Consider the following 12995-nt stretch of genomic DNA (forward strand, 5'->3'; position numbering starts at 1 on the left):
TCCAGGATAAAAACACAATTAAGTCCACTTACTCCCATTTTGTTCCTCGAAATTTAATTACATCGTCAATTTCGTTCATATCAATTATGCGTGATGTCAAACATATACATCTATCATTGTGGAGCAATGGAATATCTCATTAAAATAACATTGATCAGTTTTGGAATCAGCGTTATTTCTTTTCCGCATTTAGGTGCTTTTGCATTTACAACTTTAGTGACATTTGCAGTGCAGGTACATTCTCAACTCAACACTCTCCTTACCTCCACCATTTTGGAAGGCAAGGTATGGAAACCTCCACACGTTTCCCAGTCCCACGGCATAGCCAACCATGGACAGGATGAAATCCAATTTATTAGTCCAGTTACCCCTGGCCTTATTCTCATCTCCACTCTCGTCATCGTCTTCCTCCTGGGAAAATCAGTGGATTTTAATGCTAGGTTTCATGTACATTAAGTAACCATATAGGACTTACATTTAGTATAGCCAATCATTAAAACGTCTCAGATCCCAAACCTCCTGCCTTACTGGGCGAAGGATTCGTTTCTTTATTCGATCTATCAAATTAGCCACAAGTATAGGCTATTTGGAACAGTCAGAACATACGAATTACAACCCGCTTCAACACACATAATAATCTCGGGAACAACACTCTTTGATTGATGTGAGCATTTTAAAACGTGACAGGACAAATTCATATGAATATTCATAAATACAGATAATTCCAATTTCCTTTTTTCTGATTCCCCGCCAATAGGGGTAGAGGGAGAATGGACCAAGCTTATCAATGGAACACTGTCAGGCTGGCGCGCGGGAGGAAGAGGAGAGAGAAGAGGAGAGTGGCGAGGAATGCCCTCGCGGGGATTGTAACAATGGGCAGAATCCGCAGCCTTATGTAACCCATTACCGAGCGCTGTCATGGGTTTACCGAGACCAATCCCGAGAGAGCATGACGCGGGGTTTCTATCCCTCTTTCTATCTATACCTGACACACCGAGCAGCGTAGTGCGGGGGATATACCATTACTGTATGCTGATACACAAACAGCCATTTTACAGTAGGCCTATTCCTTTATCTCACTGCATTCAAAAGATTCCGTCCATTCAGCACTTTCACGACGCCGTTTTAGACCAACTTTTGTTGACAGAATTTAATCAAATAGGTAGCCTACTCTAGCCTAAGGCAGAGGGTCAGAACATCGAAATAGATAGCCTACCTTTTCCGTTCTATATTTTGATCATTTGCCACAATAACTGGGAATTCTTCTAAACTATTGTATTGGTGAATTCTAACCCTGATTCATATACAATTGTAACCTCTGGTCACTGCATCTGGCCATTGCAAATGGAAACTCACTTGAATAGGCTATATAGCTCATATTCTCTCAAATCACCCCTCAGCAGCAGTCTCCAGTGCCGGACTAATCTCAGAAGGAGTCCCATGGGACCGTAATTACAACTTCTCCTCAGCCGCAGCATGTCACCCCCACCTCGGCTTCCTTATCCGTGAACGACCCGATAACACCACAGCCAATTCCCTATCCTAATAGGCAATACAGGTTGCATGTCAGATAGATCACCACTCACTCCAAACCACGGTTCGTCTTGTAGTCCACCCCACCCCCTAAGCTCTCCTGACCCCGGTTGTTTGGACGATCCTCCCCGTATCGAAACAATTCGTTTGAGCCCACTTACCCCCGTCACGGCGCCGGGCTGAACAGACGTGTTGCCATCTGCGCCCAGAATGATGGTGGTCTGGCTCATGGTGGTCCAGTTGCCCGATGCATTGTTTTGATCCCCGGTGGCCCTAAGCGGGTCCCCGTACTGGACAGGGATATCCCGGGCAGCCGAGTTCGCAGCCACGGATCCAGGCACCGGCAGAGCGGCGTTTTTAAACGTCCCATAGACTTTGACTTCTCCCGATTCTCCTGGTTTATTTTCCGTGGGACAGAAAGTTTTGCTCTCGTTGGATTGTGATGCCTGGGGGGCCGGGTATGCTGCGGACGTTTGGTTAAAGGCATTATCCGGTTTGTTTGCTGAAACTCCCTCCGGCTGGTGCAACGGGTTAAAACCGGTAGGAGCATTGGCCGGCTGTTTGGCCATCTCTCTCTGGTCGGAGAAATCCTGCAACATGTAATTTACAGATGAAGCTCTTCACACAAGACAAGGGGTAAAAAAAATCATATAAAAGGCTAGACAAACAGAAACACTTTAAGATGCATTTGCCAGCTCAGTGTTAGCACTAATAGGCTATGAATTGAGAATTAGATTATTTTAGCGCTATTATTTTCAAATCAAAAATATGGGCTAATCACCTACAATAAAAATACAGCAGCGGTGGGTGTTTCTGCAGTATTTTAAAAGCCCTTTGTTGCATGTTTTGGCTCCGCAGCTCTGGGCTTCAGATCACAGTCTGCGGGGGTTTGCCTCTCCTGTTCGCTGTTACTGCGAGATTCTTTAATTTTACGCCCCATTTCCCCCATGTCATTCAGCTCCACACAGCCACTGATTTTTATGGGCAATAGACAAGCTGCCGGGCTCTTGACAGCTCCCCTCTCCCTGGCAGGCATGTATGATCACCGGCATCAGGCTACATCTCTGAGAGGACCCGGGCGTGCAGAAATACAAATTACTATCTCCGCATATATATCCTAACCAAGAGGAAACAAAGCAATGTAAGAGAGCGCGGGATTTCTAAACACAAACATGCTACATTTAGGTTGAAGTTTAAAAAAAGGGGATGGTTATTTAGTCACGTTTCTGCGTGTTTTGTCTACCACCTTGCATATATATAGTCTATAAAAAGGACATTATCTGATTTCGTTTTTCTTAAACTGAAAACAAATCCATTCAATACAAATAGCCCTACTTGAATGGAAAAGATCGAACGAAACAAGAGTTTTTTTTGTTGATTGAACTGAATCCATCTTTTGCTCAGAGATTGCCATGTGAACGCGAGTTGTGAAAAGTTTCCGTGTGTGGAGCGCAGCGCTATGCAGCTCGATTTCAGTACCATGGACAGCGCACAACTCGGCTACTCAATACAGCCCATTATCCAGCATGCAGTTTGAATAAATGAAAATATTTCCACAAAACGAAGTAAGGCTGGCTTCAACCATTTAGATAAATAAGATAACTTGTATGACAAATGTAATGTAGAATGAAGAAAACAAACAAAGTATGTAGCCTACTCACCATTTGTGAAGAGGCTTTTAAGACGTGCTGAGGCTGAAAGGCTGAAAAACAGCTGTAAAGAGAACTGGAAGGTGTAGTAGTGGATTTGGCTGTGCTTAGTGCAAAGCTTTCTATACCTCACTGGGAAATATTGGGTTTGCGTCAGTGCGGAGCAAGGTGCCCTTCGCTTGACATTTTCTTGATAATAAGAGTTTGATAAATCATTGGCCTTGGATTCTTATTTTTAAAGCTACACCGGGCGAAGACGCGCGGGAACGTGCGCATGGTTGTTCACGCACATGTCGCTCAGTGTGTGCGTGCTTGGACTGACTCATTCACCAGCTGATTAATAATACCCTTTTCTCGAGGGGATGTGTAAGTACACACGAGCTAGGGAGGATTTGCATGTAGGCCTAGATGACATTTTGGGGGATGAGAACGCATGCAGCACGTCAATTCGTGAGAGAACATGTACCATTTGTGGGAGAGAAGATTACATTGATTGGGAAACTATTTCGTTAGATGGTTAGTATGGTTTCTATTGTGTTGTAAGTATGCCTACTTTGCGTAAATGCTATTGAACATTTCTTAAGAAAGTAATATGTTGAAAACACTGAAAACGTAACTTAACATCTAGCATCATATATGACTTATTTCGCCTATATTTTAATATAAGGATCACATATAATTATATAGACTACGACATATGATTATCAATTTTAAAAGCAGATATTTCGTTTCCATATGTGTGTCAGTAAATGTTTTGCACAGACTATACAGTTTGGGCTATACTTTATATTTATAAAATATTATAAATATCCACCATAACAATTATTTACACCATTTTCATTGTACAAATATTTGTGAAGTGTGTCATGACAAAAACTGCAGACTGCTGCAAAGTCTTTTTTTTTTTAAAGCCTCCAGGCTATATATAGACTTTACTACGCTTCAAGGAATTTAAGCACACATGCGATATACGGCTATACGTTTCTGTGTGCGTCACCGAAACAAGCTCTGATCAAGTGTAGAAAAAGTGGGCGAGGTCTTCGTGAAACGACTGAAGCTACTCATTTGTTAACCTCTTACGCAAAAAGGACACTTTAAAAAAAAAACACGTGGTCATTGAGGCTTTGGCTACATTGGAGGCTTTGGAACTTTCCCAGTACCACAAATAGCATGCCCTAAAATACTGCATTGCACACGGCATTGTTCAGCTTTCTCTTCTCTGTTAACGAAATGTCCTCCTAATTCAAAATTGGTTCATTCTCGTGGGCAAACAATCCCATGAGTATCCTATTTTGTTGTTATTTAGGCAACCGTTATGCAATCAACCCAAACCCTTAAGAAAGATACAGAAATAATCCGAATAACACAACCCCGCAGAAACGGTCCAGCGACCTCGCAGTGTCTTTAAACGAGCTCGTCACTGTAGCCCGCGTYCCTTATTAAATGTGCGATAAACACCTGCAATGCTTGCTGCGCCCGTGTGGCCCGCGCCCCTCGTAAATCTGGGCCTCTACAGATAAGGGCCTCGCGCTGCTAAATTAGCTGGCTGCTCCAAGGTTTAATTACTTTGTCAACAGAGAATAATTGTAATTGATTTCTTCTCCTCTTTCCTTGTACTTCTCACACCTTCCGCAAGAAACAGAATGGGAGAGGGCAGGAGACAGACTACTCTTAGAAGAAAAGGTTATTCGACGATCCTTTTGAGTTGCCACTGTGGGGGAACCTTTTTTGAAATGCAGGGTTCCCCGAGGAACCTTTTTGAAAATGTTCTTTGAAGAACCTTTTTGAAAACGTCCTTCAAGGAACCTCTTTAGGAGGCATGTTTTTTTTTTTTAACCCTTTAATTATTAACGCTATTTAGCAATAATAATAATAGCCTAATAACAATAATCTATAAGAACACAACATCCATGGGTAATTTAAGATTTGTCAAAAGTATATACATATGTTATTGACATTTTAATTAGGTATATTAAACATGAAACAACAATAATACATATGAAAATAATAAATCCAAAACAAAACAACAAGCTCATACTTTGGAGTAAACACTTTTTTAAATGAATGGACATTATCCATATATTCCATAGATATTATATTTTGAAAGCTTAAGATATTGAAGTGGGCATGACCTTACTTTAATGCTACACCACACACATGCGATTTGATTCATGCTCATCCATTATTTACCCTACTCCACACAAGAAGACACATACATTTGCACAGGAGGTGTGACAGCAAAGTATGCTATAGTCAAAGCTCAGATTTAAACCAATTACATAACCGTTGGTTACCAACCACCACAGACAGATGAAGGCATGGAGTTCCATAGTCTGGGTGGTGCCCTGGAGAACACCCTGTTGCCAAAATGTTGGGTTGGATTTGGGGATGGTGATATCAGAGGAGGCTGGTGGTGGGAGGAGCTATAGGAGGAGGGGCTCATTTCTGGCCTCCGCTGAAGGCCCAGCGCTCTTTCTTGCCTTATCTTTTGGCTGAAACATTTGGTGAACAATGTCTGTAAGAAAACATTGTTTGAAGTAGTGACCTTTCAGATAAACTGTAAGCTAGACAAGTCATAGAAATCAAGTGGTGTTTGCGTGTATTTGCGCTATTGTTAAAGTTTTGTTGGTGACCTGGTATGCAGAAATCACTGAGCGGAGCTATAATTCTATAATGCAACATACAGTGCCTTCAGAAAGTATTCACACCCCTTAACTTTTTCCACATTTTGTCATGTTACAGCCTGAATTTAAAATTGATTAAATTGTGATGTTGTGTCACTGATCTACACACAATACCCCATAAGTTGTATTTGTAGAACATTTTAGAAATTAATAAAAAACGTAAAGTTTAAATGTCTAGTCATTAAGTATTCAACCTGTTTCTGCTTAACAAATTGCATAATACGTTGCATGYACTCATTCCATGTTCAATAATAGTGGTTAACATTATTTTTTAATGACTATCCCATCTCTGTACCCTACACATACAAATAAAGGTCCCTCAATCAAGTAGTGAATTTCAAGCACAGATTTCAACCACAAAGACCAGGGAGGCTTCTCAATGCCTCGCAAAGAAAGGCAACGATTTGTAAATGTGTAAAAATAATTTTAAAAAGCTGATGCTGAATAATATCCCTTTGAGCATGGTGAAGTTATTAATTAGGCTTTGGATGGTCTATCAATACACCCAGTCACGACAAAGATACAGGTGTCCTTCCTTACTCAGTTGCCAGAGAGGAAGGAAACTGCTCAGGGATTTCACAATGAGGCCAATGGTGATTTTAAAACAGTTAGAGTTTAATCGTTGTGATATGAGAACTGAGGACGGATCAACAACACTGTAGTTACTCCACAATACTAACCTAAAAAACTTAGTGAAAAGAAGGAAGCCGGTACAGAATAAAAATAAACATACATATTGTTTGCAACAAGGCACTTAAGTAATACTGCAAAAAATGTGGCAAAGAAATTAACTTTTTGTCCTGAATACAAAGRGTTAACTTTGGAGCAAATCCAACACAACACATCATATTTTCAAGCATGGTGATGGCTGCATGTTATCAGTATGCTTGTCATCGGCAAGGAATAGGGAGTTTTTAGGATAAAAAGAAAGAATACAGCTATAAACACAGGCAAAATCCTAGAGGAAAACCTGGTTCAGTCTGCTTTTCAACAGACACTGGGAGACAAATTCACCTTTCAGCAGGATGACATTGAATGTTCCTGAGTGTCCTAGTTACAGTTTTGACTTAAATCATCTATGGAAAGACTTGAAAATGGCTGTCTGGCAACTTGAAGAAAAWAAATAAAAATAATGGACACAATCCAAGTGTGCAAAGCTCTTAGAATGATCCAAAAAGAGTCACAGCTGTAATCGCCGCCAAAGGTGCTTCTACAATGTATCGACTCAGGGGTGTGAACACTTATGCAAATTAGATATTTATGTATTTAATTTCCAATAAATTAGCAAACATTTCTAAAAACACTTTTTCACTTTGTCATTATGGGGTGTTGCGTGTAGATGGGTGAGATAAAAATAATCTATGCAATACATTTTGAATTCAGGCTGTAACACAACAAAATGTAGACTAAGTCAAGGGGTGTGAATACTTACTGAAGGCACCGTACAACCTGTGGAAGTTGTGCTTAGAAAGAAATCCCCTCACCCATGGCTCTGCACCCTTGTGCTTTAAGCATAGATGTCTTGCAAGTATCTTTCTGCCGATGGCTCTATACTCCTTGCTGTCCTCTATGTTTGGGAATTTTGAAATGTAGACATGGACTGTCTCCTCTACTAGTTTACTCCACACAGCATCTATTTCTTCCGTTGTCTATCACTCCACACTCACTCGCACGCACGCAAACACATTAATTCAACAGATATCAAAATCGTCTCAGTTCTTGTAGCCCTAGTGTCATATGGTGCCATATGGTGCCATTTAGTGGTGTAGTGTGGCCGACTTTGAATGCAGCAACTAATCATTGTCAAATCCATTAGAGGCTAATTCATTGTTTGAATCTATATACTACATCTGGAGTCAATCTGACTTATGGTTCATGAGAAGATTAGCATATGTGCTAACGTGCATCTATAGGTACAGTGCGGACATATTTAAATGCAGCAACCATTTTTTCTTAGAACCATTAAAGACGGATGTAATGAGACTAAATACAAAATCTGGAGTGAACCTGACGTATGGTTCACGAGGAGAAGATGATTGCAGGTGATTTTGAGCGTTAGCGTTACAAATTTAACGAATGATTTGTTCATTTTTTGTTGTTGTTGGGAGATATCAATACCAAATTCAGTGTGGTTCATCTTAGGGATGTCCATGATAGCAATAACAAGTTTCAAGTTGATAGGCCACTGTGGAGTGGATTTACACTGGTTTAAATGGACATGTCTGAGTTTTGATATGTCAATAACCCTGCCATCTTTAGACCAATCCCTTAGCTTTCAAATTAGAACAAAAAGCCACCAATCTATGCTTGAGTTATTTAACCATGTAAAAAAAAGAAAATACAATAATGTCTTCACAGCTTTGCGGTGATCCCTTAATAAGACCATTTATTCATGGCACAAGTATTGAAAGACGCGGAACACTCAGAAGTGGAAAAATAGCTTTATTAAGCAAAACCAAAGCGGCGACAGTCGCCACCTGATTACAAACCAGCTAGCCTTTATTTTTCAGAACTTATGATCTAAGGAAGAGAGTGGAAAAGCATTCTGTTMTCAGCAGAGCTCAATGGAGTATGCAGAGGGGGAGTTTTTGTCAGATTTTTTTTAGGGCAGAAATAAAACTCACTATGAATGTGTCCCAAATGGCACCATATTCCCTACATAGTGTACTACTTTTGACCAGAGCTTTATGCCATTTGGGATGCAACCTATATGCTGCTAGTAGTAGACCTGCCAAGCTGGAAAAAGTGCTTGCTTTTTCTTGTTAAAGGCTGTCATCCGTGCTAGATCAAACAGTGATAGGGTGACACAAAATTATGCAAAAAACACGTTACATTTAGTTTTATTAGGCAAATTTCAATGGGTTAAAGGTCAAACCTGGTGAAAATGGGCACAATGGAAATGAACTCAGCAAAAAAATCAATGTCCTCTCACTGGCAACTGCGTTTATTTTCAGCAAACTTAACATATGTAAATATTTGTATTAATATAACAATATTCAACAACTGAGACAAACTGAACAAGTTCCACAGACATGTGACTAACAGAAATGGAATAATGTGTCCCTGAACAAAGGGTGGGGGGGGGGGTCAAAATCAAAAGTAACAGTCAGTATCTGGTGAGGCCACCAGCTGCATTAAGTACTGCAGTGCATCTCCTCCTCATGGACTACACCAGTTTTGCCAGTTCTTGCTGTGAGATGTTACCCCACTCTTCCACCAAGGCACTTGCAAGTTCCCGGACATTTCTGGGGGGAATGGCCCTAGCACTCACCCTCCGATCCAACAGGTCCCAGACGTGCTCAATGGGATTGAGATCCGGGCTCTTCGCTGGCCATGGCAGAACACTGACATTCCTGTCTTGCAGGAAATCACGCACAGTTCGAGCAGTATGGCTGGTGGCATTGTCATGCTGGAGGGTCATGTCAGGATGAGCCTGCAGGAAGGGTACCACGAGGGAGGAGGTCTTCCCTGTAACGTACAGCGTTGAGATTGCCTGCAATGGCAACAAGCTCAGTCCGATGATGCTGTGACACACCGCCCCAGACCATGACGGGCCCTGTGGGTTTGTGCCCATAGGCGACATTGTTGCCGGTGATGTCTGGTAAGCACCTGCCTTACAACAGGCCTACAAGCCCCCAGTCCAGCCTCTCAGCCTATTGCGGACAGTCTGAGCACTGATCGAGGGATTGCGCATTCCTGGTGTAACTCGGGCAGTTGTTGTTGCCATCCTGTACCTGTCCCGCAGGTGTGATGTTTGGATGTACCGATCCTGTGCTGGTGTTGTTACACGTGGTCTCCCACTGCGAGGATGATCAGCTGTCCACTCTGTCTCCCTGTAGCGCAGTCTTAGGCATCTCACAGTAGACATTGCAATTTATTGCCCTGGCTACATCTGCAGTCCTCATGCCTCCTTGCAGCATGCCTAAGGCACGTTCACTCAGATGAGTAGGGGCATCTTTCTTTTGGTGTTTTTCAGTCAGTAGAAAGGCCTCTTTAGAGTCCTAAGTTTTCATAACTGTGACCTTAATTGCCTACCATCTGTAAGCTGTTAGTGTCTTAACGACAGTTCCACAGGTGCATGTTCATTCATTGTTTATGGTTCATAGAACAAGCATGGGAAACAGTGTTTAAACCCTTTACAATGAAGATCTGTGAAGTTATTTGGATTTTTACGAATTACCTTTGAAAAGACAGGGTCCTGAAAAAGGGACGTTTCTTTTCTTGCTGAGTTTAGTAATAGATTTTGGAAAAATATCCTGAAATTCTCAACCAATCAGTCAATTATCAAACATAAACACTTGGACTATGGATGTGTTAATGGTTACTTTCATACAGTTATTATGTTTTAAGACATGCAAATATACAGAAAGGATGAACATTCAGATTTTTTCAGCAACAGTACCCACCAAGTACCCTTTTCAGATGACCTAGACCAGGGCTCTCCAAATCTGTTCCTGGAGAGCAACCGTCCTGTAGGTTTTCACTCCGATCCTAATCTAGCACACCTGATTCTAATAATTAGCTGGTTTATAAGCTGAACCAGGTTAGTTACAACTGGGGTTGGAGCGAAAACCTACAGGAGGGTAGCGCTCCAGGAACAGGGTTGGAGACCCCTGACGTAGACACTATGAGAAAACTGCAGGAGACCCCACTGTACCAAGAGAGCTTTACCTCGTAAGAACTCAACTTTCTGGGCCAGAGATACTGAAACTGTAATGTAATTTTTCGGGGGTAAAATGTACAAGCATGCAGCCAAATAGGATAGTCACAGATTGTGACCAAAGTTACTGAACATATCAATATAAATCAGGGACGGGCAACTCTAGTCCTCGGGGACCTGGATGGTGTCACACTTTTGCCCCAGCCCAAGCTAACACACCTGACTCCAATAATCAACTAACTCATGATCTTCAGTTTAGAATACAATTAGTTTAATCACCTGTATATGCTAGGAATGGGGAAAAAGGCCCTGATGAATTGGGGCTGTTCTGAGGCTTTTCCTAATATATTATTATATATATATAATATACAGTCGTGGCCAAACGTTTTGAGAATGACACAAATATTAATTTCCACAAAGTTGTGCTGCTTCAGTGTCTTTAGATATTTTTGTCAGATGTTACTATGGAATACTGAAGTATAATTTACAAGCATTTCATAAGTGTCAAAGGCTTTTATTGACAATTACATGAAGTTGATGCAAAGAGTCTGTATTTGCAGTGTTGACCCTTATTTTTCAAGACCTCTGCAATCCGCCCTGGCATGCTGTCAATTAACTTCTGGGCCACATCCTGACTGATGGCAGCCCATTCTTGCATAATCAATGCTTGGAGTTTGTCCGAATTTGTGTGTTTTTTGTTTGCCACCCGCCTCTTGAGGATTGACCACAAGTTCTCAATGGGATTAAGGTCTGGGGAGTTTCCTGGCCATGGACCCAAAATATCGATGTTTTGTTCCCCGAGCCACTTAGTTATCACTTTTGCCTTATGGCAAGGTGCTCCATCATGCTGGAAAAGGCATTGTTCGTCACCAAACTGTTCCTGGATGGTTGGGAGAAGTTGCCTCTGGAGGATGTGTTTGGTACCATTCTTTATTCATGGCTGTGTTCTTAGGAAAAATTGTGAGTGAGCCCACTCCCTTGGCTGAGAAGCAACCCCACACATGAATGGTCTTAGGATGCTTTACTGTTGGCATGACACAGGGCTGATGGTAGCGCTCACCTTGTCTTCTCCGGACAAGCTTTTTTCCGGATGCCCCAAACAATCGGAAAGGGGATTCATCAGAGAAAATGACTTTACCCCAGTCCTCAGCATTCCAATCCCTGTAACTTTTGCAGAATATCAGTCTGTCCCTGATGTTTTTCCTGGAGAGAATTGGCTTCTTTGCTGCCCTCGACACCAGGCCATCCTCCAAAAGTCTTTGCCTCACTGTGCGTGCAGATGCACTCACACCTGCCTCCTGCCATTCTTGAGCAAGCTCTGTACTGGTGGTGCCCCGATCCCGCAGCTAAATTAACTTTAGTTGAGCGGTCTGGCGCTTGCTGGACTTTCTTGGGCGCCCTGAAGCCTTCTTCACAACAATTGAAGCGCTCTCCTTGAAGTTCTTGATGATCCGATAAATGGTTGATTTAGGTGCAATCTTACAGGCAGCAATATCCTTGCTTGTGAAACCCTTTTTGTGCAAAGCAATGATGACGGCATGTGTTTCCTTGCAGGTAACCATGGTTGACAGAGGAAGAACAATGATTCCAAGCTCCACCCTCCTTTTGAAGCTTCCAGTCTGTTATTCGAACTCAATCAGCATGACAGAGTGATCTCCAGCCTTGTCCTCGTCAACACTCACACCTGTGTTAAAGAGAGAATCACTGACATGATGTCAGCTGGTCCTTTTGTGGCAGGGCTGAAATGCAGTGGAAATGTTTTTGGGGGATTCAGTTAATTTGCATGGCAAAGAGGGACTTTGCAATTAATTGCAATTCATCTGATCACTCTTCATAACATTCTGGAGTCAATGCAAACTGCCATCATACAAACTGAGGCAGCAGACTTTGTGAAAATAAATATGTGTCATTCTCAAAACCTTTGGCCACGACTGTACACTGAGTATACCAAAAATTAGGAACACCTTCCTAATATTGAGTTGCAAACCCCACCCCCTTTTGCCCTCAGAACAGCCTCAATTCGCCAGGGCATGGACCCTCCAAGTTATCGAAAGCATTCCACAGGGATGCTGGCCCATGATGACTCTGTTTCCCACAGTTGTGTCAAGTTGGCTGGATGTCCTTTGGGTGGTGGACCATTCTTGATACAAACAGGAAACTGTTGAGTGTGAAAACCGGTGCAACCTGGCACCTACTACCATACCCCTTTCAAAGGCACTTAAATATTTTGTCTGGCTGATTCACCCTCAATAGCACAATCGATGTCTCAATTGTCTGAAGYCTTAAAAATCCTTCTTTAACCTGTCTCTTTCCACTTTATCTACACTGACTGAAGTGGATTTAACAAGTGACATCAATAAAGGATCATAGCTTCACCTGGTCAGTCTATGTCATGGAAAGAGCAGGTGTTCTTAATGTTTTGTATACTCAGTGTACATTTATTTTATATTCAGTGAATATGGCCGAAAT

General features: G+C 41.9%; 1 protein-coding gene across 1 annotated transcript in view; it reads right to left on the reverse strand.

The window, feature by feature from the left end:
• Nucleotides 1-2132, reverse strand: part of LOC111974394 (sodium- and chloride-dependent glycine transporter 2-like) — a 63723-nt gene extending 61591 nt beyond the window's left edge. The window contains 2 exon segments of the mRNA XM_070447178.1: nt 264-411; nt 1695-2132. Coding sequence (XP_070303279.1) covers nt 264-411; nt 1695-2132 — 586 coding nt within the window.
• Nucleotides 2133-12995: the final 10863 nt, after the last annotated feature.

The sequence above is a fragment of the Salvelinus sp. IW2-2015 genome, linkage group LG15 (genome assembly GCF_002910315.2).
Source record: "Salvelinus sp. IW2-2015 linkage group LG15, ASM291031v2, whole genome shotgun sequence".
Classification (NCBI taxonomy): Eukaryota; Metazoa; Chordata; class Actinopteri; order Salmoniformes; family Salmonidae; genus Salvelinus; species Salvelinus sp. IW2-2015.